We start from the raw sequence: 20,675 nt of genomic DNA, 5'->3' as shown, positions 1-20,675 counted from the left end.
TTTTAACCATTAACTAGAGTATTAACATTATTAAAAGTAATCTTAAACTCTCCAAAAAGACGAATAAATATTATATGTGGGTTTGAATATTTACTTTACAAATTATATACGATTTTATGTGTGTGTGTATGTTTTCTTATAGCAAAGCCACATCAAGCTATCTGCTGAGTCCACCAGTTAAGGCACTCGACTCATAATCTGAGGGTCGTGGCTTCGAATCCCCGTCGTACCAAAGATGCTCGTCCTTTCAGCCATGAGGGCGTTATAAGTGACGGTTAATCCAACTATTCGTTTGTAAAATAATAGCCCAAGAGGTGGTAGTGGGTGGTGATCGCTCTCAGTCTTCCCTGTAGCCTTACAATGCTAAATTAGGGACGGTTAGAACAGGTAGCCCTCGTGTAGCTTTGCGCAAAATTCAAAAACAAACAAAGAGTTTCAATATGCTCTTAGCCTTTTCTATTACCATGAGTTATTTGTCTTCTTCAGAGCTTAATTCGATTTAGTTTTCAGACTTTTGTTAATAATAAATATTGAAACATTATAGAGTAAATTATTTTTAAAGACGTAATACTTAATCGTAGATTTATAAATGGACTCTTCTCTGTTCCATTTTACTTTAATACTTTAAACGTAAACAGTTTTGATAAGAGCTCGATAATTTTATGTTACAGTTTTGATAAGTGCTCGATAATTGTATTTTACGGTTTTGATAAGTGATCGACAATTTTGTATTACAATTTTGATAAGTGCTCGATAATTTTATATTACTAAAACCTTCATGTGTAACAAAATATAACCTGAAGGCGCAGAGAATAGCAGCGGTCACAATGATTTTTAAACCTTTACTAAATCCCACCATCTTTACTAATTTGTTCCATCTTGATCTTTTATAGCGAAATATTGAACTTAAGTATCGCGTACACTGAGACAGTAAAGACACTTTATTGATCTAATCTGGTCGGTTTTAAATAATAACACTGATTTCAACCAAAGATAAAGCAAGTAAAGTGCCTCCGTCTAGTGGTGATGTTAGTAACTTATATATATAAATTTCAGTGACTGTGGTATAAATTACAAGATGCGCTTGTAGATCGTACATGTGTGCTAAAATAAACTTTACATGAGCAGAAAAGATTTAGATATAGTTTTTGGGTTCAAATTCATGATCTAGATCTTTCTGCCACACTTCTAACTACCGTATTTCACGCCTTGTAAGACTATACATCGTGGAATACGCACCATAATTTTGGGAAGACAATTCTAAGAAAAGAATATTTTGATTCGGCAACCGACACGTTGATGCAACTTTGATTTTTTTTTCAACCTACTGAGTAAATACAGTTAAATACATCATATTTTTCACAGTACATCGACCACATTAGTTAAATTGAATGTTTTATGTTATTTAAAATACTTGTAATTGGTAAGTAATGAGATTACGATCTTTTTGAGAGACCGTTTCGAGTGGACCCTAAGCTAACCTTTGCCTTAACCCATCACTTGGAAGACACATGGAGATTTTTGAATTATTTTTAAAGAAGAAAAAAGAGCGTCCCAGAAGACGTAAAATACGGTAATATTAATAAAGGTTATATTATGTTGTTAGTTCGTTAATTGATTTAGTGGTATTTGGTTGAGGTTTTTATGATCAGAAAGAGTTAGGTACCAGTCAAAGCCTTTTTTTTCCCTTCTTGACGGTAAATATATTTTCTGTTAATATATTAGTCGAGTGTGCTCTAAGAGATCATGATTTAAACACCTCTTAGATTATTACACTGATCCTTCTTGAGAGCCGTGTCAATGAACGTAAAACTTCGAACATCACGTTTGTTTGTTTTTTACCATTTCTCTCCAAGTTCGATTGTGTAACATTCATCCACTTCAGAAACAGTTCATTGTCAAATCATTACCTTTTCTCTAGATTAAGTTATTAAATGTGTATTTGGCATAAATACTCTTTAAATACGCTTTTGATATTATAATCTGGTGGTGTTTTGAGAGCAAGCTATAGGTGGCCTGTTCATTGTTTGTTTTTTAATTTCGCGCAAAGCTACTCGAGGGCTATCTGCGTTAGCCGTCCCTAATTTAGCAGTGTAAGACTAGAGGGAAGATAGCTAATCATCACCACTCACCGTCAACTCTTGGGCTACTCTTTTACCAACGAATAGTGCGATTGACCGTCACTTTATAACGCCCACACGGCTGAAAGGGTGAGCATGTTTGGTGCGAGCGGGATTCAAACCCGCGACCCTCGGATTACGAGTCGAACGCCTTAGCCCACCTGGCCATGCAGAGTCCCTGTTCATTGAGATAACACTGGATATTGTTGATTTGTGTCATGTATTTTTAGGTAAGAAGGAAATTCACGAGTTGTTTCTGTATTATGTTAGGTATAATACACGTGAATTTTTTTGTGAAAATTAGGTAAATGTAATTTTGTTGATTTATATGTTTTTGATATCTGCTGATTAAACAGGATAGAATGTTTTTCGCAGCTTCCATTATACAGTTATTTTCTATGCTTGTGAGTAAATTTACGGGCGTTTTCGGTGTGTAGATATGGTATATTTTGTGGCTGAGTATTCATTAGAGCAGTTGTTATGTTACTTTACGTTTTCTGTGGTGTCTTCTGGCTGTGTCTGTTTGGCCCGGCATGACCAGTTGGTTAGGGTGTTCGACTCGTAATCTGAGGTTCGCAGGTTCGAATCCCCGTCACACCAAACATGCTCGCCCTTTCAGCCGTGTGGGCGTTATAAAGTGGCGGTCAATCGCACTATTCGTTGGTAAAAGAGTAGTCCAAGAGTTGACGGTGAGTGGTGATGATTAGCTACCTTTCCTCTAGTTTCACACTGCTAAATTAGAGATGGCTAGCCCAGACAGCCCTCGTGTAGCTTTGCGCGGAAAAAACAACAAACAAACAGATTGTGTCTGTTTATCTTATAGTCGCCCCTCAGTGGCACAGCGGTATGTCTTCGGATTTACAACGCTAAAAACCGGGTTTCAATTCCTGTGATGGACAGAGGACAAATAGTCCATTGTGTAGTTCTGTACTTGACTACAAACAAAAACAAACATTGTTTTATGGTTATATTTGTTTCTTTGAGTGAGGTATTAGTTTACTTCGTGATTGTGCATGCTGCTATTAAATATGTATATGTCAGTGTAGGTTTTTTTTGTTAGAGTAGGTGGAAATGCCTGGTTTATATCCAGATCAGTTTCTGTGGTCTGATTATTATGATGTATGTTGTAGATTATTATTTTAATTGCTTTGTATCTTCGATAACCTGTGTAGCTTGCCGCGTTTTTTGTTTGTTTGTTGTTTGTGTGTTTTGTTGTTTTTTTTTGCTTCCAATTAGAACAATAAGGTTTTTGGTTTTCTTTCGAACAAATTGAGTTTTGGTGAATTCTACTGTTGGCCACACATCTTGGAAGAGATTTAAGGGCTGTTGTAACGTTGAGTTCCTACAGCGACTGACGTTTCGGATTCTTCTCTCTGTAATCTTTGATACCAGAGAATAATACCGTTAGATATTTGATTGTAGATAGCTTGTGATACTTAAATATTATACTCTGAAAATGCTGTGTTTCTTATATATTAGAGTGTGGATAGCTTGTGATACATAGATATTATATTTCGAATACTCCTTGCTTATTAGATACTAGGGTGTGGATATCCTGTGTTTATTAGATATAAGACTCTCAATATCCAATGTTTCTTGAATATTAGACTCTGATTATGCGCGACCTAGGAGGGTCAGGTGCAGTCGGATCTCTTCCTCTCTTCATGTTGTTCGCTCGTTTCGGCATACCTAGGTTTCATTATGGTAATTTGCCTACTGGAAATGCATTTCATTTAAACTGTCTGGTACTCTTTCATTTTCAGGGTCATGTCATGACTTTTGTCAGATTTGTTGAAATCAGATAATTTGGGTATGGAAGATTTATTTGCTTTGTTGGCCCTGTGTTGTTTTGCTCTGGGAAATCAGTATTATTGAATTTACAGATAGTTGTATTACATAAGGTAGTAATGGCTTGAAGTACTGAATTCACGGATAGTTGTATTATTTGAGGGGGACCGTTTTTTCATGTGCATTACAAACGCAACGTTCTTTTAGGCTTAGTACATACCTCTAGTTTGACTACTTCTCATAAGAACTGACAAGTTCAGTAAATGAAAGAGCGACAGAAACGTTATTGATTTTCTATGTTTCGTATTGGGTAACATATATTACTGTATTCCTATTACCATTACGTGAAATAGTATGTATCATGTTTTATGGAGCCATGTGTCGATGTTTATAGGTTTGTTTTGAATTCGCTAGGGCTATCTGCGATAGGCGTCCCTAATGTAGCAGTGGAAGACCAATTTTTGGACTACTCTTTTACCAACGAATAGTAGCATTGATCGTAACATTATAATACCACCATGGCTGAAAGGGCGAAATTTTTTTTGTGGGATGGGGTTAAAACATGCGACCGACTCGTAGAATGCGAGTTAAGCTCCCTAACCACCTGGTCGGTTTGACGTTATGATAGATAATGGAAGTTTCAGTATACATATATATTTTGAACTTCTCACGCATAAGGACCGTGGAAAAATTATTTACATGCTGTTTCTATTCGCAGTGGGTCTATCAACTTGTATATAACATATTACCCATAAACAACACGATACTGCAGTGCCGTGAGACACTCTACGGTTATAAATCGTTTTTGTTACTATTGGCCCCGTCACTCGTTTACTCCAACAATTCAAATTTAACCATAAACTAAAAACACACGTCAGTGATCCCTCTTAGAAATTAAGTTCCCGCTTACAGAGTTAAAAAAAAAATTCTAGATAGTAGCGCCACCTCTAAGACTCGGTTATTAAGACTTTTCCACATAATTTGTTTTTTTTTGTCTTATTTGATTTAATTCGTGCGCTTATTCGTCTGTGTATAGTGTAAAATAAAATTTTATTTCTTTAAAGCTAAGATGTGATAAGGTTGACGCTTTAGCTGCCCTAAGTACTGACAAAGAGCAGTTTTTATTTACGAAGCTAATTTTTAAGCTAGAACCCATACCACTTTATTAAAACCTGGTGTTCTAAATAGAACACAATATGGAAGATTTGCGAGACAGGAGTAACATCACACTCTCTCAAACACCGATTTCCACATTAGCAGGACGTTGCCAAATTTAAAGAAAATGGTTTAAACACTGAACTGTTGTTCATATAAAATAGTTCTGTGTTTCATTCAAGACAAACCAGCCACCCCTCTGAATATAAAATTTAACATTCCGAAGGAAAAAAGTCTTTTAAGTAGTAGTAACAAAGGAAGAGTGAAATTAAAGATTGATTTAAGTTGAAAACAATCTGTCATCAGGGATTACTGTCATGTAAATCGACATTGCCGTATTTTAAGGTTTATTTGCTGTTTTTTTTTTTACTTTGGCAGCATAATCAGGAAATGTCGTATCATCCCTGCCTTGCTCTTTGTACATACTGTCTTCTAGCGGCCCGGTGTGGCCAGGTTGTTATGGCACTCGACTCGTCATCTGAAGGTCACGGGTTCGATTCTCCGTCACACCAAACACGCTCGCCCTTTCAGCCGTGGGAAAGTTATAATGTGACGGTCAATCCCACTATTCGTTGGTAAAAGAGTAACCTAAGAGTTCGCGGTGGGTGGTGAGACTAGCTTCCTTCCCTCTAGTCTTACACTGCTAAATTAGGGACAGCTAGTGCAGATATCCCTCGAGTAGCTTTGTGCGAAATTCAAAACAAAACATAAAAAAAACAATTCTACGTGTTTTTTAGACATTTTTCTTTTGAATTAGTGGTTAATCATTACTCATTCCGAATCTACATGACGTTATTTCCTTCCTGCGGGATGCCTGGCATGGCCAAGTGCGTAAGGCGTGCGACTCGTAATCCGAGGGTCGCGGGTTCGCGCCCGAGTCGCGCTAAACATGCTCGCCCTCCCAGCCGTGGGGGCGTATAATGTGACGGTCAATCCCACTATTCGTTGGTAAAAGAGTAGCCCAAGAGTTGGCTGTGGGTGGTGATTACTAGCTGCCTTCTCTCTAGTCTTACACTGCTAAATTAGGGACGGCTAGCACAGATAGCCCTCGAGTAGCTTTGTGCGAAATTCCAAAAAACAAACAAACAAACCTTCCTGCGGAAGATACGTAATTATTAATTTGTTTGTAATGATAGGCTAAAATGTAAAGGAAAATAAATTCTTAAAATATGTATAACAATTTTGGTAGGTTGAAGTTAGATTATATTTAACTGGAAATATTAGATAAGTTATTATTCTAATTTCTGATCAATATTTTACAATATATAAAAAAGAAGTTAAGACTTCATATTTATGACACTGAACTTACACATGGCTTACGACATTGAACTTACATATGGCGTGAAACGTAGTTTTAGCGAGGGCTCTAAACTTGTTTTGCAGCAAATATATAACATGCAAATTAAACAAAAACATAATATCGCCCTTAGAGACACGTGAAACAACTCTTTTCCCTCCCGAAATACCTTGCGAAAATAAAGACACAGGCTCACTAATTTGTACTTTAATTTTACAGTTAGCATTTTAATTTCATTGGTTATTTAAATATTTTTCAAAACTATGTACCAGATAGCTTTGTGGTACATAATTTTGTTGGTCAGAGCTTTTAAGAATAAGAAATATAATACATATATACATATTGGGGTAGAGGGGAAGAAAATGAGTGTTTTCCCTCATCTTTTGTGTCAAAACATGAACTTGTTCGAAACTGTACGACATGTAATCTTATAAAAACAAGGGGGGGGGGGAGTATTAGAGGTTTATGTTATCTATATTGATTTTTAAATGTGATATGTTATACATGTTTTGTATTTAATGACAAATCTCGCACAATACAATATCAATACCTCCAGTGGCACAGCAGCATGTTTGCGGACTTACAACGCTAGAAGCCGGATTCCGACACCCGTGGTGGGCAAAACATACATAGCCCATTGTAAAACTTTGTGCGTAATTACAAACAAACAAACAAACGAAACAGTATCGAATCTTGTCCAACCTTATACCGTAAGTTATACAGTTAATTAAAACTTAAACCTCGGTTTGCTGAAATATTTGAAATAAATACTGTAATAAAAACAACAGAGTAATGCTTGGCATTGAAAACTTGAAAAAGTGGTTCGTCTCACTACCATAAACGTATCGTGTATGTATATATGTATCTAACTATATACGTGACCGAAAAAATTTGTCGCCATCTATTGAATACACCACAAACAGAAATCCATAAAAAATTTCACACTTCGGATATTCATGATTCAGACAGTTATAAAAATAACTAAGGTATATGCAGCACATAATTTAAAATAAAAATAGCCTCCTCATAACAGGAACACGACTTTCGCTAAAATTGTACATGAGGATTTGATTATATGTTTATTGATGTAATTTGTAAATTTCGTGCTTAAATTGGAGTTCTTTAAAAATGTATTTCTTCAATAAAGGGTACTACTTTTTATATATATAAATCATTATATTATTTAACATCAGCACAAGCAGAATATTTTTTTTCTGTGCAGTGCTTCCCAGAAAAAAATATTTTTAAAAAATCATTCACTTTTTCTTTTCTTTTTTTTCAATGAGTTATGTATGTACATTTAATAACACTATGTAACACAAATTGTTCCTGAATAGTATGTGTTATTTCTTAATTGCTTATGTTGTGAAAGTACAGAAAAGGGTCATTATTACCTTCAAACTTTGCTTTTGTGACCTGGATAATGAAATTTAAAAATTAAACTATTTTCTCTGTAAAAACGGGCAACTTTGCATATTTTCATTTACATAATATCTGAATAAAACAACATATAAGTCAAAATGTACATGTATTTACACTAAAGTTATACAAAAATGTTTAGAAGTGAGAAGGTTTTCGAGATTTGCAACTGTGATGTAAATCATTTTCACGTATCAGTCCCCAAATATAGTCTACCATCGTGTTGTCGTTATACGCTCTCAGGTCACGAGAGCAAAGTCTGAAGAGAAAAACAGGTCTTTTTCATTTACTTTAGGCATAAGCAATTGGGAAATAACACTTTCTGTCCAGGAACAAAAAAAAGTAAAAAGGTTGTTGCATAATGTAATATAACTATCACAAACAGCCGCCCGTTGGGAGGTGTTTCTGCTAATTAATACTAATTATCGCTGAATGAAAATTTGTATCAGAGAATTTACAAAAAAAAAAAGTGTGTGGGGAGTATATGAGGAATTGGGAGTTTGATTTTTATTACATTGTTTGATATTCATAACATTGCATTCCAATATTCTAATATTTTATTTTTGCAAACAATAAAAATGTACTTTAAAAATTATCATATACCTAAAAATGGTTTTAATATTATAAAGAGCATGTACTATAGTGTCTGTCTATCCTTTAAAATAGTGGTAGAGAAGGCTTGGCCATTCCCATAAAAAAAACAACAAAAATATCAATGTCTCGAGTACACCTTCAGAAAAATGGTGTCAAAGTCTCGATTAAGAATTTATACATGGGGTTTAAATAAGCTATGGTAGGCGTAACACCATTTTACCATGGATTTATTCTAACCCTTATGCGCCATCTTGGAAAAGAAGGCAACTTGGCAATTGTTGACAGTACCGTGCGTTTGTTGTGCTGCCAGCTGCCATTAAGAAATGATAAAAGCGATGAAAACAAACTTTTATAACATTTCCCAATTTAATTTCAATTTTTTTATCCATAATATCGTATTCTGGGTCTTTTCCTTATTGTTTTATTATATAAATTCTTATTTAAGGACATGTTCAAAAATATCGTAACAGTGGGCCTAAGTTTAAGATCTACTCTTCTAAGCTTAATTACTGTACCTTCTAGATCAGTGGTTCTCGAACTTTTTCATCAGCAAATCACCTAGCGGTGCTACCTCCATTGTTTTTGCTTGCCAACCCAAAAAACTCATAAATTACTTGCATTTTGGACCACACTCGCAGATCTACAAATCTAGTGTTAACGTATAGTAAAATATTTACTGAGCTTACAGTCTACTAGGCCTACTTGCAACACCTTAGCGATGCTGATTTCATGTATTACCACAGCACTTATGAACAAATTCACACCAATTTAATTTTCAGTCTACTCAGAGTATTTTTTCTTTTTTTGTCAGGGCTTTAGAGCTTATGAGAAAGAATTATAATCGAATAAAAAGTAATTCTATATTGGTTATTACTTTTTCTTCCTAGTAAGCCTATAGCCGCCTAGAAACTGTATCGTAATGTAGCTAACATTCAACCCAACCCACACATGCATTTCGATATTTGTTTGGCCTATTGTATTTTTCTCTACTTGAAATTAATTGTGTTTTTTAAACACCTTGATGCCGTAAGTCAGGAGGAATACTATAATAACCCGTGTACTGTGACTGTAATCTTTAGTATTTTTATAACTTCCAGCGTCCTGTTGGATATGCTATGGACCTAATTAGGCTATTACCAGTATTATCGCAGTGTTTATTATTTCATTATTACTAGTCCAACTTTTTATCAAACAAAGCAATTATGACATCATAATCTGACAGCTAACGTTACGAGTCAATTCTGATGCTATGTTTCCTGAAACCTAGACGTCCAGTTTCGTATTAATACTATAGACCTAGTACAAATATACTAGTTGTAATAACTAGAACTGGTACAGTTTAATCTAGTAACGTAAGGCCTCACTATTAGATCCGGAGTCACTCAGAGCTTTTGCTATTTATAACCATTGAAGATGGAGACGTCGTGAGGTTTGTGTATCCTTAAAAGCAATATATATTTTTGCAAAAATTATTTAGAACTGTATAATCTCAATGTAAACCGATTACACAATATATTTTATTCCTTTCACAAAGACTGACATGTACATACTGTACAAATGTCAAAACAATGCTGAGTTGACTTATGGATGTTTGTTTGACTGTGACCTAGGAACACATCTTTCTCTACATCCTTGACTGTATATTTGTATTCTTCTAAATGGTTTACACTACGAGATCTAGCGTTATAGACTTGACTCTTCTTCCTTGTTTAAGGCTCCCCAGTGGCTCAGCGGTATGTCTACGGACTTCCAACTCTAAAAATCGGGTTTCGATACCCGTGGTGGGCGAAGCAGAGACAGCCCATTGTGTGCCTTTGTGCTTACTTCAAAACAACAACAACCTTGTCCAAGGCCATATACATAAATGTAACACTTGTAGCATTAAGTGCTTTTTAAGACTACTCTTATTTGATTGTTTGATGGTCCTAAACTTCACAGTTTCTATATCAAATCGATACCTTTCACCTTATTAGACGCGCATTTTATGTAAATACTTTTTAAATACACTTTTTATTTCTTTATCTATGTGATACTTTATGGTCTACCATAGGTAGCTTTTTTCTTATGGCACATATTAAGTGGAGAGACACATTTAGGGTTGTCATTACGTATGATACAGCAATCTAGGAATCTGTTGTGGATTATTTGTATGCTTGCATATTTGTTCACAAATCTTATGTTTGCTGATCTGAGTACGCAGATTTCTCTGATTATTGCTGCATTTTGCGTTGTTTGTGCTTTCTTAATGTGCCAAAGAAATCACTCATCAGAATTAATGTTTGCCTTTACCTTAGAATTTTAGGCATGGCGCTCGAGGACACTGAATATGACGTCATATGCAAGTCAGCCTATAAAACTCCAAATTACAAAAAACAAGCAAACTATTCAGTTAGAGTCACTCAGTAGTTGGCGATGGTTGTTGTTGAACAGCTAGCTGTCTTCCCTTTAGTCTAGAAATGAATAGCACAGATAGTTCGTGTGTAGCTTTGCGCAAACTTCCGAAAATAACACACACAAAAAAAAATCTTGTATATTTATTTCTATCTAATGGATTAGTCCAATAGCGAGACACAATTTACTCGTCCATCAAAACCAACAACAAAAACAAACAAACGGGAAGAATCGTCCAAACGTTTTAAAACTAATTTTGGACAACAAAAGCCTTTTTGAATCTTGAATTACACAAAACTATCCAATTACTGTCTTGGTTGAATTATTTTTCAAACGTCTAGGATATGTTGGGATTTATCCTCATAGTTTGATAACATCGATAATTTTTTATTACACATTTAAGAACTGAAGTGACATAAGTCTTGATAATATTTCCACAATCTTCTTACAAATAAAAGGTAGACCTCGGGGAATAACCCCGCATGTTTATGTAGCAAGGATGTTAGGGAGAAAAAAAAAAAAAACATCGAAACTCCGCTGGTTGAGCAATAACACAATTTTGTACTTATACGATCGTTGGTCTGTGTGTGCGTGTGGGACAGAAAGAAAGGCTTGTGGTGAAGTGAATAATTTACCATGGACTCTGGACCATCGATTGCATGTCTGGTACCATTTCCAGCAGTCTTCTGTCTGAAGATCTCATGCAAGATGCATCTCTCCCGCATATGTTCAGCCTCTTGTGGTAACAGAGAGACGTAGGCGAGGCGTTTTTTTTCCTAACCGTATCCAAGACGACTGGTTACGTTTTTTAGCTGGAAAAAATACGCACAAGAAAATACTTAGTCCCTGTTTTATTTCTTGCGAACTTTCACTCTTGATGCAAAATCGCTTTGACAATTTGTCTCAACTCAACTAGTAAAGAAGAAAAACAAGGACTACATGTTACAGTAAACGTTGTGATTCATACGTTAATCCTTAGTCCTTTGTCTCAAACGTTCAGCCATTTTTCGGAACACAAACACTTCATTACCTATAAAAAATCCTCAGAGATTTCGTATAAAAGTATTTTGATTACATTTCATGGTGTTACGTTTTAAAACGAACATATTTCAAGCTCTATTCTTAAAACTTTAACAGGTATCAACTTCGATTATTTTAGTACATTATATGTAATCAGACGTTTGGTTCGCTATCTACGAAAATTTAGCAGTATTAGAGACTTTTCAGTGAGAAGCGCAAATACAACACTTGACCTAACTTCAAATAACCTTGGTACCAGTTTGTTTGTTTCTTTTTTAATTTCGCGCAAAGCTACACTAGGGCTATCTGCGCGAGCCGTCCCTAATTTAGTAGTGTAAGACTAGAGAGGAAGGTAGCTAGTCATCATCACCCACCGCCAACGCCCCCACCGCTGAAAGGGCGAGCATGTTTGGTGTGTCGGAGATTCGTATCCGTGACCCTCGGATTACGACTCAAGTGCCTTAACCACCTGGCCACGCAGGGCCTTGAACTTACTTAAGATATAGCATATGTTCTTTACATGGTGTTATCTATGTTTTGGTCTTTTTCATGAGAAAAAACATCTTTATACTATACTTTTTGTATGAAATTAAAATTGGTTTGTGTGTTTGTGTTTGTCTTATAGCAAAGCCACATAGGGCTATCTGCTCAGCCCACCGAGGGGAATCGAACCCCTGATTTTAGCGTTGTAAATCCGGATACATACCGCTGTACTAGCGGGGGGCATAATTGATGTGACGGGGCTTCGAACCCACGACTCTCGAATTACGAGACGAGTGCCTTAACCACTTGACCATGCCAGGCCCTTAAAATTGGTACAAAGACATATGCTGGCACATGTTATATAACATGACCACTGTGGATAATTTGCACATTATCAAAATAAAGAAATACAAATTAAATGCCTTAAGTTCCTGTTAACTTCTACAAACATGAATGAATGTTCCCGAAAATGTGTCCAGACTTTGATGGGATGTAAAAAATTAGTCTGAAATGAGGAAAACTCTGAAAATTAATTCAGATAAATTGTGGTCTTTTTTGACATTTAAAGGGTATATGCTACCTTACCAACAAATTCTAAGTCAACCAGACCACATATGTCAACCTGCAGGAGGTCCACATCCATGATTTCAGAATTTTGTTATTTTTAAGGATACAGGGATTTTCTTTTTGGATAGTTTGATACCATTTATTCTAAAATTTGCATACGGTCATGATGTTAATGTAATAGAATATTTATAAAGGTTCTTGCAAAGTCAGTAATAATCGGGAACTTTAAGGTTAACCGGCTGATTTTCTCTAAAGATTGCTTAGATTTCAGAAGGCCGATGACAGAAGCACTAGACTAAGGCTTACTTGCAAATCTAATGAAGCGTAATTGTTGACTTCCTACCAGTGCAACAGATGTGGTTGCGATAATGACAGAATGCCAATTACAAAATAAAAAAAGCCTTAAAATGTTATTTTTGAATTTCAAACAAAGCTACTCGAGGGTTATTTGCGCTAGCCATAAATAATTTAGCAATGATAAGCTAGAAGGAAGATGGCTAGTCTACGTCACCCACCGCCGACTCTAGGACTACTTTTTCTAGCATCGAATAGTGGGATTGACGCCCTCACGGTTTAGCGGGCGGGCACTTTTGATGATGGGGATTCGTACCCGCAACTCGCAGATTGTGAGTCGAGCACCCTAACCACCAGGCCAGGACAGAGGATGATTCCCGTTAGTGCTAATAAAATTATTAAACGGTCGAAGAGAAGCATGTTCATCAATAGACCCTATCTATTCATAGAATCATTCAAAAGGTGGACAGCCGTCATCAGAGCGGATATATTGGTTAACTTTGAGGATGTAGAAAACCACTAAGACTACAATATCCATTGAAAAAGCCACAGCAAGCCACTCCAGCATCAATCCATTCTTCGAATCAAGCCCTACAAGTCTCAATCTTTATCCCAACTTTTCCAGATCTACGAACTCTAGTTTGTTGCAAAGGAGCGAACAATGTTCCGACCTTCTTCGGTCATCGTCAGGTTCACAAAGAAAGAAAGAGGTAACTGACCTATAGCTGACCACATGTTTGAAGGCGGTTGTGTAATTGAGTGTAGGAATGTAGAGGGAGTGCTTAGATGTTGTATATACAAACGTAAAATTAAAGAAGCCTTACTAACACAACAACTCAAGCTCAAAATAAACCAATACAAAGGAACATCTTTATACCTATATTAATATATGCCATCCGTTTTTACATATATAATTTTCTCTACGAGTGGGTTTTTTCGTCAACCCGAATATGCTCCCAAAAGTAAATTATAAAAGGTCACATACCTCCATAATGGGCAAATAATTTTCATTGAATTTGAAAACTGATATACACATGATATGCATCGCGCTGAAAAACTTCGCAAAGTAACGTGCATTTCATCCATTTTTGTATATTTGTCATTTTGAACAGCTCCCCGCAGTGGCACAGCAGTATGTCTGCGGACTCGGACATAAAAAACCTGGTTTCGATACCCGTGGTGGGCAGAACACAGCTAGCCCATTGTGTAGCTTTGTGCTTAATTCTAAACAAACAAACGAACACACACTTTAAAACGTACTTTACAGCCCTAACTTCAAGCGGGTGTAATTTTACTTGTTTATCTACTAGGCATACAGGATTTACAGTGTTATTGCCCCGCATAATTGTGTAATGTTTTAAAAAACAAATAATTATAAATATCGTAAGCCTTATTCTTTAAGAAAAGGAAAAAGTTAAAATTTGATTATGTTGCATACTCGGAATGTTCACGCCGCATTAATAGCAAACTGAAAGTGTATCACGAATATGTCAAACCTTGTACATTCATTAGGTTACAGTGGATTGAAAACACCTGTGTGAAGGTCATGACTGTTTAAAATGCACATCACTTTCAGTTCTAATGCAACTAGAGATCATGCCACTGGTCAGACTAAAATGGATCTTTCGCGCTATGATTGGTCAAAATCACCGACGAGACTCGTGTACCAGTTTAAAGTGAAAGTTGAGAACAACAAAAAATTAACCCTCATCATGTAGACCAATTACGAATACTCATGCATTCGCATTGCTGCAGGTGAACTGTAGTTTATTTTTCTCTGATACTGGTGATTACCTATGCTTGGAATATGCGCATGCCTGAACTTATAAATTAAAGGATCTGATGGTTGTGGAAAATCCGGTTGTCAACGGGGGTAAAATATCTACACACATGTTTTGGTATTGTTATCATTATCTCGTGTTAGAGAAGTTTGTGAGTGTTATGGTTCTCAGCCTCTCGTTTTATTTTTATATGCAAGTTAATTAATTCTTAAAACTTGTGTTATTCGAATCAGACTCTTCAAATTGTTATTCCAACAACCATTATCTCTAGTCGCCGACAAGCGGACGTGCGTACGCTAGTGAAATTTTCTGTCGTTATCCAGGGCTGTTCAAGTTGTCCAGTGAAATCTGGAAAAATTGTTTTTGACTATAACCAACCCAGGCAAATATTTCAGAAGAATTTTTGTTTCACTGATATTGTCTGTACTCAAAATATTGTAAGGCTTGTTTCATTGTATGCACGTAATACCATTTTCATCTTTTATAGAAATATTTGTACACCATATTCCTTCAAATAAGATGTATTTCTCTAAGTGACACCTCACTGAGTGAGAAACACGACGTGAAAGGTAGTAAGACCCCATTTTGTACGTATATACGAATTGTTTCAGCTTAACAGCGTATTGTTGAATATGTATATTTATATATTTGCTTTCAGTATTCAATGTCAAAACAGCAAAGAATCAAGAAAGAAACGAATATAATGGTTCAGTTCCTTTGGTATCAAATGACTCGACAGTCAAGACAAATTTGAAATATTTTTTTAGGTTGCTGTTTAAAGATGTAATTACCAATATATTGCTTTAAAAACCTGTATTTTTATCTCTTTTCTATAGCACTTTTGTCCGTGTGGTGCGAAGATCTTGGCCGATTGTTACTTTTGCGTCATCAGAAGACACGAGAAGGGGACGGGTTATCAAAACTTCCGCCTGGTATGCACCAACCTCTTCAGAAGCCCCTTCCTCCAGGAGTTCAGGGGTAAGTTTGATTCTAATTACTCCACAGTGGACAGTCTTGATATTTTTAATTTTTTGGAATTATTGTCCTATCTTTCTTTAGGATTCAACGAGTGCTTGATCCATTTCTAATGTTGTCTGAGATATTCACATTGTCCTATCTTTCTTTAGGATTCAACGAGTGCTTGATCCATTTCTAATGTTGTCTGAGATATTCACATTTCTTTCTATATTTACTTAATGGAAGTAGTTAGGAATGTACAACCAAGTATAGGCTTGAGCAAACAATTACAAACACAAAGCGTTTAGTTGGTTTTACTGATATGTCTGTACAAAATCAAAGTGTTATCATAACCTTTCCGACATGTTCATGTGTTGAAGAATAACTTTAATATATGAAAAACGTAGAGTTAAACATTTAAAAGTGATATATTTTCATGTGGTCGTAGTTTTAAAAGTTGTTTTTTTTTCCTTTTTAATGTTATAATGTTCTAACAAATAATCTTAAGGAAGGAAAATAACGAACTGGAGTGGCTCACAGGCGTAACTTTGCTTTCCAATGAGAGGGCCCACAGACAGACATTTTATACTATTTGGTACTATACATACTAAAAAATAAAATATGAGGGAGTTAATTCCTATGTAATAAAAAATATAGAGTACACACCCCCACCTCCCTCTGTTCCTCTTTTAGGTTACGAGTATGTATTTTGTACTGTTGGATTACTCGATTTAACCACTTTACTGTTTATTATTAGTAACCGGTCCGTGAAAGTCTGCTGTTAGAATTGTGACTGTATGTAGACTTTAACGTAAATCCGGTTCTTTTAAACAGCTGCATTTTACTCACGAGAAGACTTGGAAAGCCAGAAGTTAGAAAACAAAACAAAAAACAACGTGCTACACGACTGTTTAATGTCACGTGTATCTTTCTGAGTAACAAACTACTGAGTTCAAGCTCGAGTCGTGAAGTTTTATGTTTTGTTAAAAACGACATCAATTACGAAGAATCCTTTCCACCTGACAAACAACTTTAATAAACGTTTCAGAAAGTGTTTGACGTCCCTCTCAGGCCTGGCATGGCCAAGCGCGTAAGGCGTGCGACTCGTAATCTGAGGGTCGCGGGTTCGTGCCTGCGTCGCGCTAAACATGCTCGCCCTCCCAGCCGTGGGGGTGTATAATGTGACGGTCAATCCCACTATTCGTTGGTAAAAGAGTAGCCCAAGAGTTGGCGGTGGGTGGTGATGACTAGCTGCCTTCCCTCTAGTCTTACACTGCTAAATTAAGGACGGCTAGCACAGATAGCCCTCGAGTAGCTTTGTGCGAAATTCCAAAACAAACAGACGTCCCTCTTGCGGTTGTTGTCTAGTTCTGATTACACTTTTACTCAATGAAACCGATATGCCTCAGTTTCTAAAACATTCCAAGAGAACTAAACGTGTACATTTAGTTAGCAGAACGTTAAATGTTAAAGATTTTACATGGGAGATAACTGTAAAGGTAAAGAAATTTCCAGTTAAATTGTATATTTCTAATAATGCAAATGTTAAGTGGCTTTGCCATTTTAAGGATGATAAAGTTGCAAATATTTGTGTGTAGTTGTTAGAACAAACACAAACTAAAGATACTTTTCCCATCTTATTTATTATTTCCCAATAGAACAGTTTTGACCATCGGAAACTTTGATAAGTGAAACCCATTCCTGTAATATTAAAAAAAAGGCCTAGTTTGGATAAACAGTCTCGAATTCGATTTGACGTACCTGTTCATCTTACACGGAAGACGAAGGAGCTCTCGGATATTATATGGACGGAGGATATTAAATTCGTACCTAAATACCTAAAGGCCTCTCCCTGTAAATCTTAAGGGTACATGTCACGATTAATGACAATCGGATATTATAACATAATGGCTTAGATTGTGGTATATTAAATTAGTTTGTTTCATTCATCTGATGTTATTATTCAGAATAAGGCAGATAAACTTTACGCGGAATCGAATATGAGAGCACAGATAAGTTTTGAGTTTGATTTAGGCACCTGAATATAAAGGAACTTTGAGCACAAATCTTTTAATATTCCAGTATATAAATTAATTGTTCCAAGAAATATTCCTATGTGTATGTGTGGTCAGTGTTCTGAATTCTGAAAACAGGAAATGCAAATTACAAATCCAGTAAATGCACCAAAACCTAGTGTGTATATTTCAGACAAGTTGAAGTAAGTGGAAAACAAACTAGCGATTAACCTTCTGTTGGTAGAATGCCACTATAAATACAAGTTGTTAAATATGGCGTCTGTTATTAACGTGCCGAGAAAAAATTCCCTTCAAAATTCATCTAGCTGACGACAATTAATAATTGTTTCCGTTACATACTCAAATAATGTCTAGATCTTTCAACTGTAGGCACAGGAGTTTTTTAAACAGTAATTGAACCAATGAACACTTTCCATTAACTTTAAAATCACCGACGGCACCTCACTTCTTACTATTGGCAGTTCTTTTTGAACGTAGTAGACTCTTACATAGAATGTTTTGGCAAAGCAGGAAAAAAACAACTCAAATTAATCAAAATAGTTGGTAGGTGTACTTCGCCGGAAGTGAATTATGTACAAAAACAAATGTATAACGTGGTTAAAGTTTCGCTGTTCTCTATACGAAACTAAACAGCTCTCACTAAGAGGTTTAAAGCCGTAACGTTTTACACATATCGTAAACTGTTGTAAGAACTTTATATGAATTTCGTTGTTTGATTAATTCATTTCCAACATTCACACAGTCTGGTCGAATCTGGATGATATAACCTAGTTAACTTGACCTATATTCTCTGGGATGTGGAAGAGCAACAAAGGAAACTATTCTTCTTTTTCAGACTACCAAGGGGCACGGGAAGTTTTCGAAACACCCGTGAGAACAGCCCCAGGGACCGGAAGGTCGCAGGCCTAAGTCTTCATTGTCCTTCTTTACCCTTACATTCACTGTCTTTGTGTTTGAAAAGTTGCCTCATTACTGACAAACAGGCTTTGTTAGTCCTAAACCCGCAGAACTACAAGACGAAATGGTAGAAATTGTTTTGTTTTTGTGGAAACATAAACTGCAGACATAATTACTAATTGGTGTAAAACGCTGAATTTTACAAAAAATTATCTCATAAATAAATGAAGTGAAAAGTGAAATTGAAAGCTACGTATTTTTAACCACAGAAACGTCGAGATATTTTGAAACGAGCAATACTTTTGTAGCAACGTGCGAACAAGTAGTAAGCGAAAACTTCACTGGTTTGAAAATCAGCACGAACCACGCATGTATTGCAAGAAAAAAAAATCAGTTAGGATATCATTTTCGTAAAATGAACAAGTTTGTTTGTTTGTTTGTTTGAATTTCGCACAAAGCTACTCGAGGGCTATCTGTGCTAGCCGTCCCTAATTTAGCAGTGTAAAACTAGAGGGAAGGCAGCTAATCATCACCACCCACCGCCAACTCTTGGGCTACTCTTTTACCAACGAATAGTGGGATTGATCGTCACATTATAACGCTCCCACGGCTGAAAAGGCGAGCATGTTTGGCGCGACCAGGATGCGAAACCGCGACCCTCAGATTACAAGTCTCACGCCTTAACACGCTTGGCCATGCCGGACCATGTAAAATGAACAAACAAACGAGTGTGCGATTTCTGACATAACAAACACAGACACATTAGGAGTACTAGTTTTTAAGTTTCCTGTAAGATATAAGTTTATATGTATGTTAAACACCAAATCCATACATATGGAATGACTTTTATTATAGTATTACGTATCAGGTTGCACTGGAAGTCTGTATTTCCAGAGTTTTCGAGACATAATATTTAAGAAGAAGAAGAAAGTAAAGTGAAACCCCCCCCCCTTGTAGACAGAAACTAAATATGTGGAAAAAAAAAATCCAACTCTAAAGTTTAAGATAAATACTAAAACCTTCTAAGGACACCAGTTGAAATAAACTAAACTCGGAAATAATCTCAGCTTACAATCAGCGACCCAAATCACTTATCTTTACCACAACTGTGTTTTTTACATCAACTCTAAGAGGGACTTGGAGAAACCGGAGCAAGCGAAGAGCAAATTGTGCTTATACATGCGCAGTTTTATTCAGACAATAATTAACAGTTTATCGGATCACAAACAACCTAGAAAAGTTCGTCACTTCAATAACCAACGGTTGTTTCACAACCATGTTATATAATGGCAGTATTTGCAGAAAGAAAATTGCCAATTCATGATACCCGTGCGAGTTTTGAAGCGAAATCACGCGCTATAGGATATTGACTTTGTTTGTTTTTCTTTTAGTAACTAAACAGGATATTTAAGGAAGGTTTTAGCTTATCGATAACAGGAAATCTTTTGTAGATCCACAATAGTATACCTGAACTAGAACTGAACAGTCAACTACCCGTACCCTGTCGCTGAGAAATTCAGCCCAGAACAGAATTCCTCTTGCACGATTCAAGCGTAGCGAGGCAGTCTAGCATCACATTCTTCGTATTTCTTTTCAGCGTGAATCGTTCCTATAATTTAAGTGGCTTAACTGCCAAGTACTGATTTTTAACAAAGTTACGTTTACGTGTTACATACTGATTTGTAACAAGCTTACGTTTAGTCGCTAAGTGCTGTTTTATAATAGTCAAACTTGCATTTAGCTGTCACACACTGATCTGTAACGGTCAAACTTACGTTTAGTTCACACATACTTTTTTGTAACAAAGTTACGTTTAGTTGCTAAGGGTTGATGTTAAATAGTCAAACTTACCTTTAGCTGCCAAGTACTGTCTTGT

The 20,675-nt window shown here is 36.1% G+C and overlaps 1 protein-coding gene across 5 annotated transcripts in view; it reads left to right on the top strand.

Moving 5' to 3' along the window:
* LOC143254415 (zinc finger MIZ domain-containing protein 1-like) overlaps positions 1-20,675 on the top strand; it is a 156,995-nt gene that overhangs the window by 90,623 nt on the left and 45,697 nt on the right. For 4 of the 5 annotated variants that reach the window (XM_076509535.1, XM_076509536.1, XM_076509541.1 and 1 more), the window contains one exon: positions 15,746-15,887. In XM_076509535.1, the coding sequence (XP_076365650.1) occupies positions 15,746-15,887 (142 nt within the window). Of the gene's footprint in view, positions 1-13,594; positions 13,839-15,745; positions 15,888-20,675 lie in introns of those variants that run through there. The other variant, XM_076509537.1, reaches the window with a different exon arrangement.

This window comes from Tachypleus tridentatus, chromosome 6 (assembly GCF_004210375.1).
Source record: "Tachypleus tridentatus isolate NWPU-2018 chromosome 6, ASM421037v1, whole genome shotgun sequence".
NCBI lineage: Eukaryota > Metazoa > Arthropoda > Merostomata > Xiphosura > Limulidae > Tachypleus > Tachypleus tridentatus.
The sequence above is the reverse complement of the archived record's forward strand: the minus strand, read 5'-3'. Positions and strand labels throughout refer to the sequence as shown.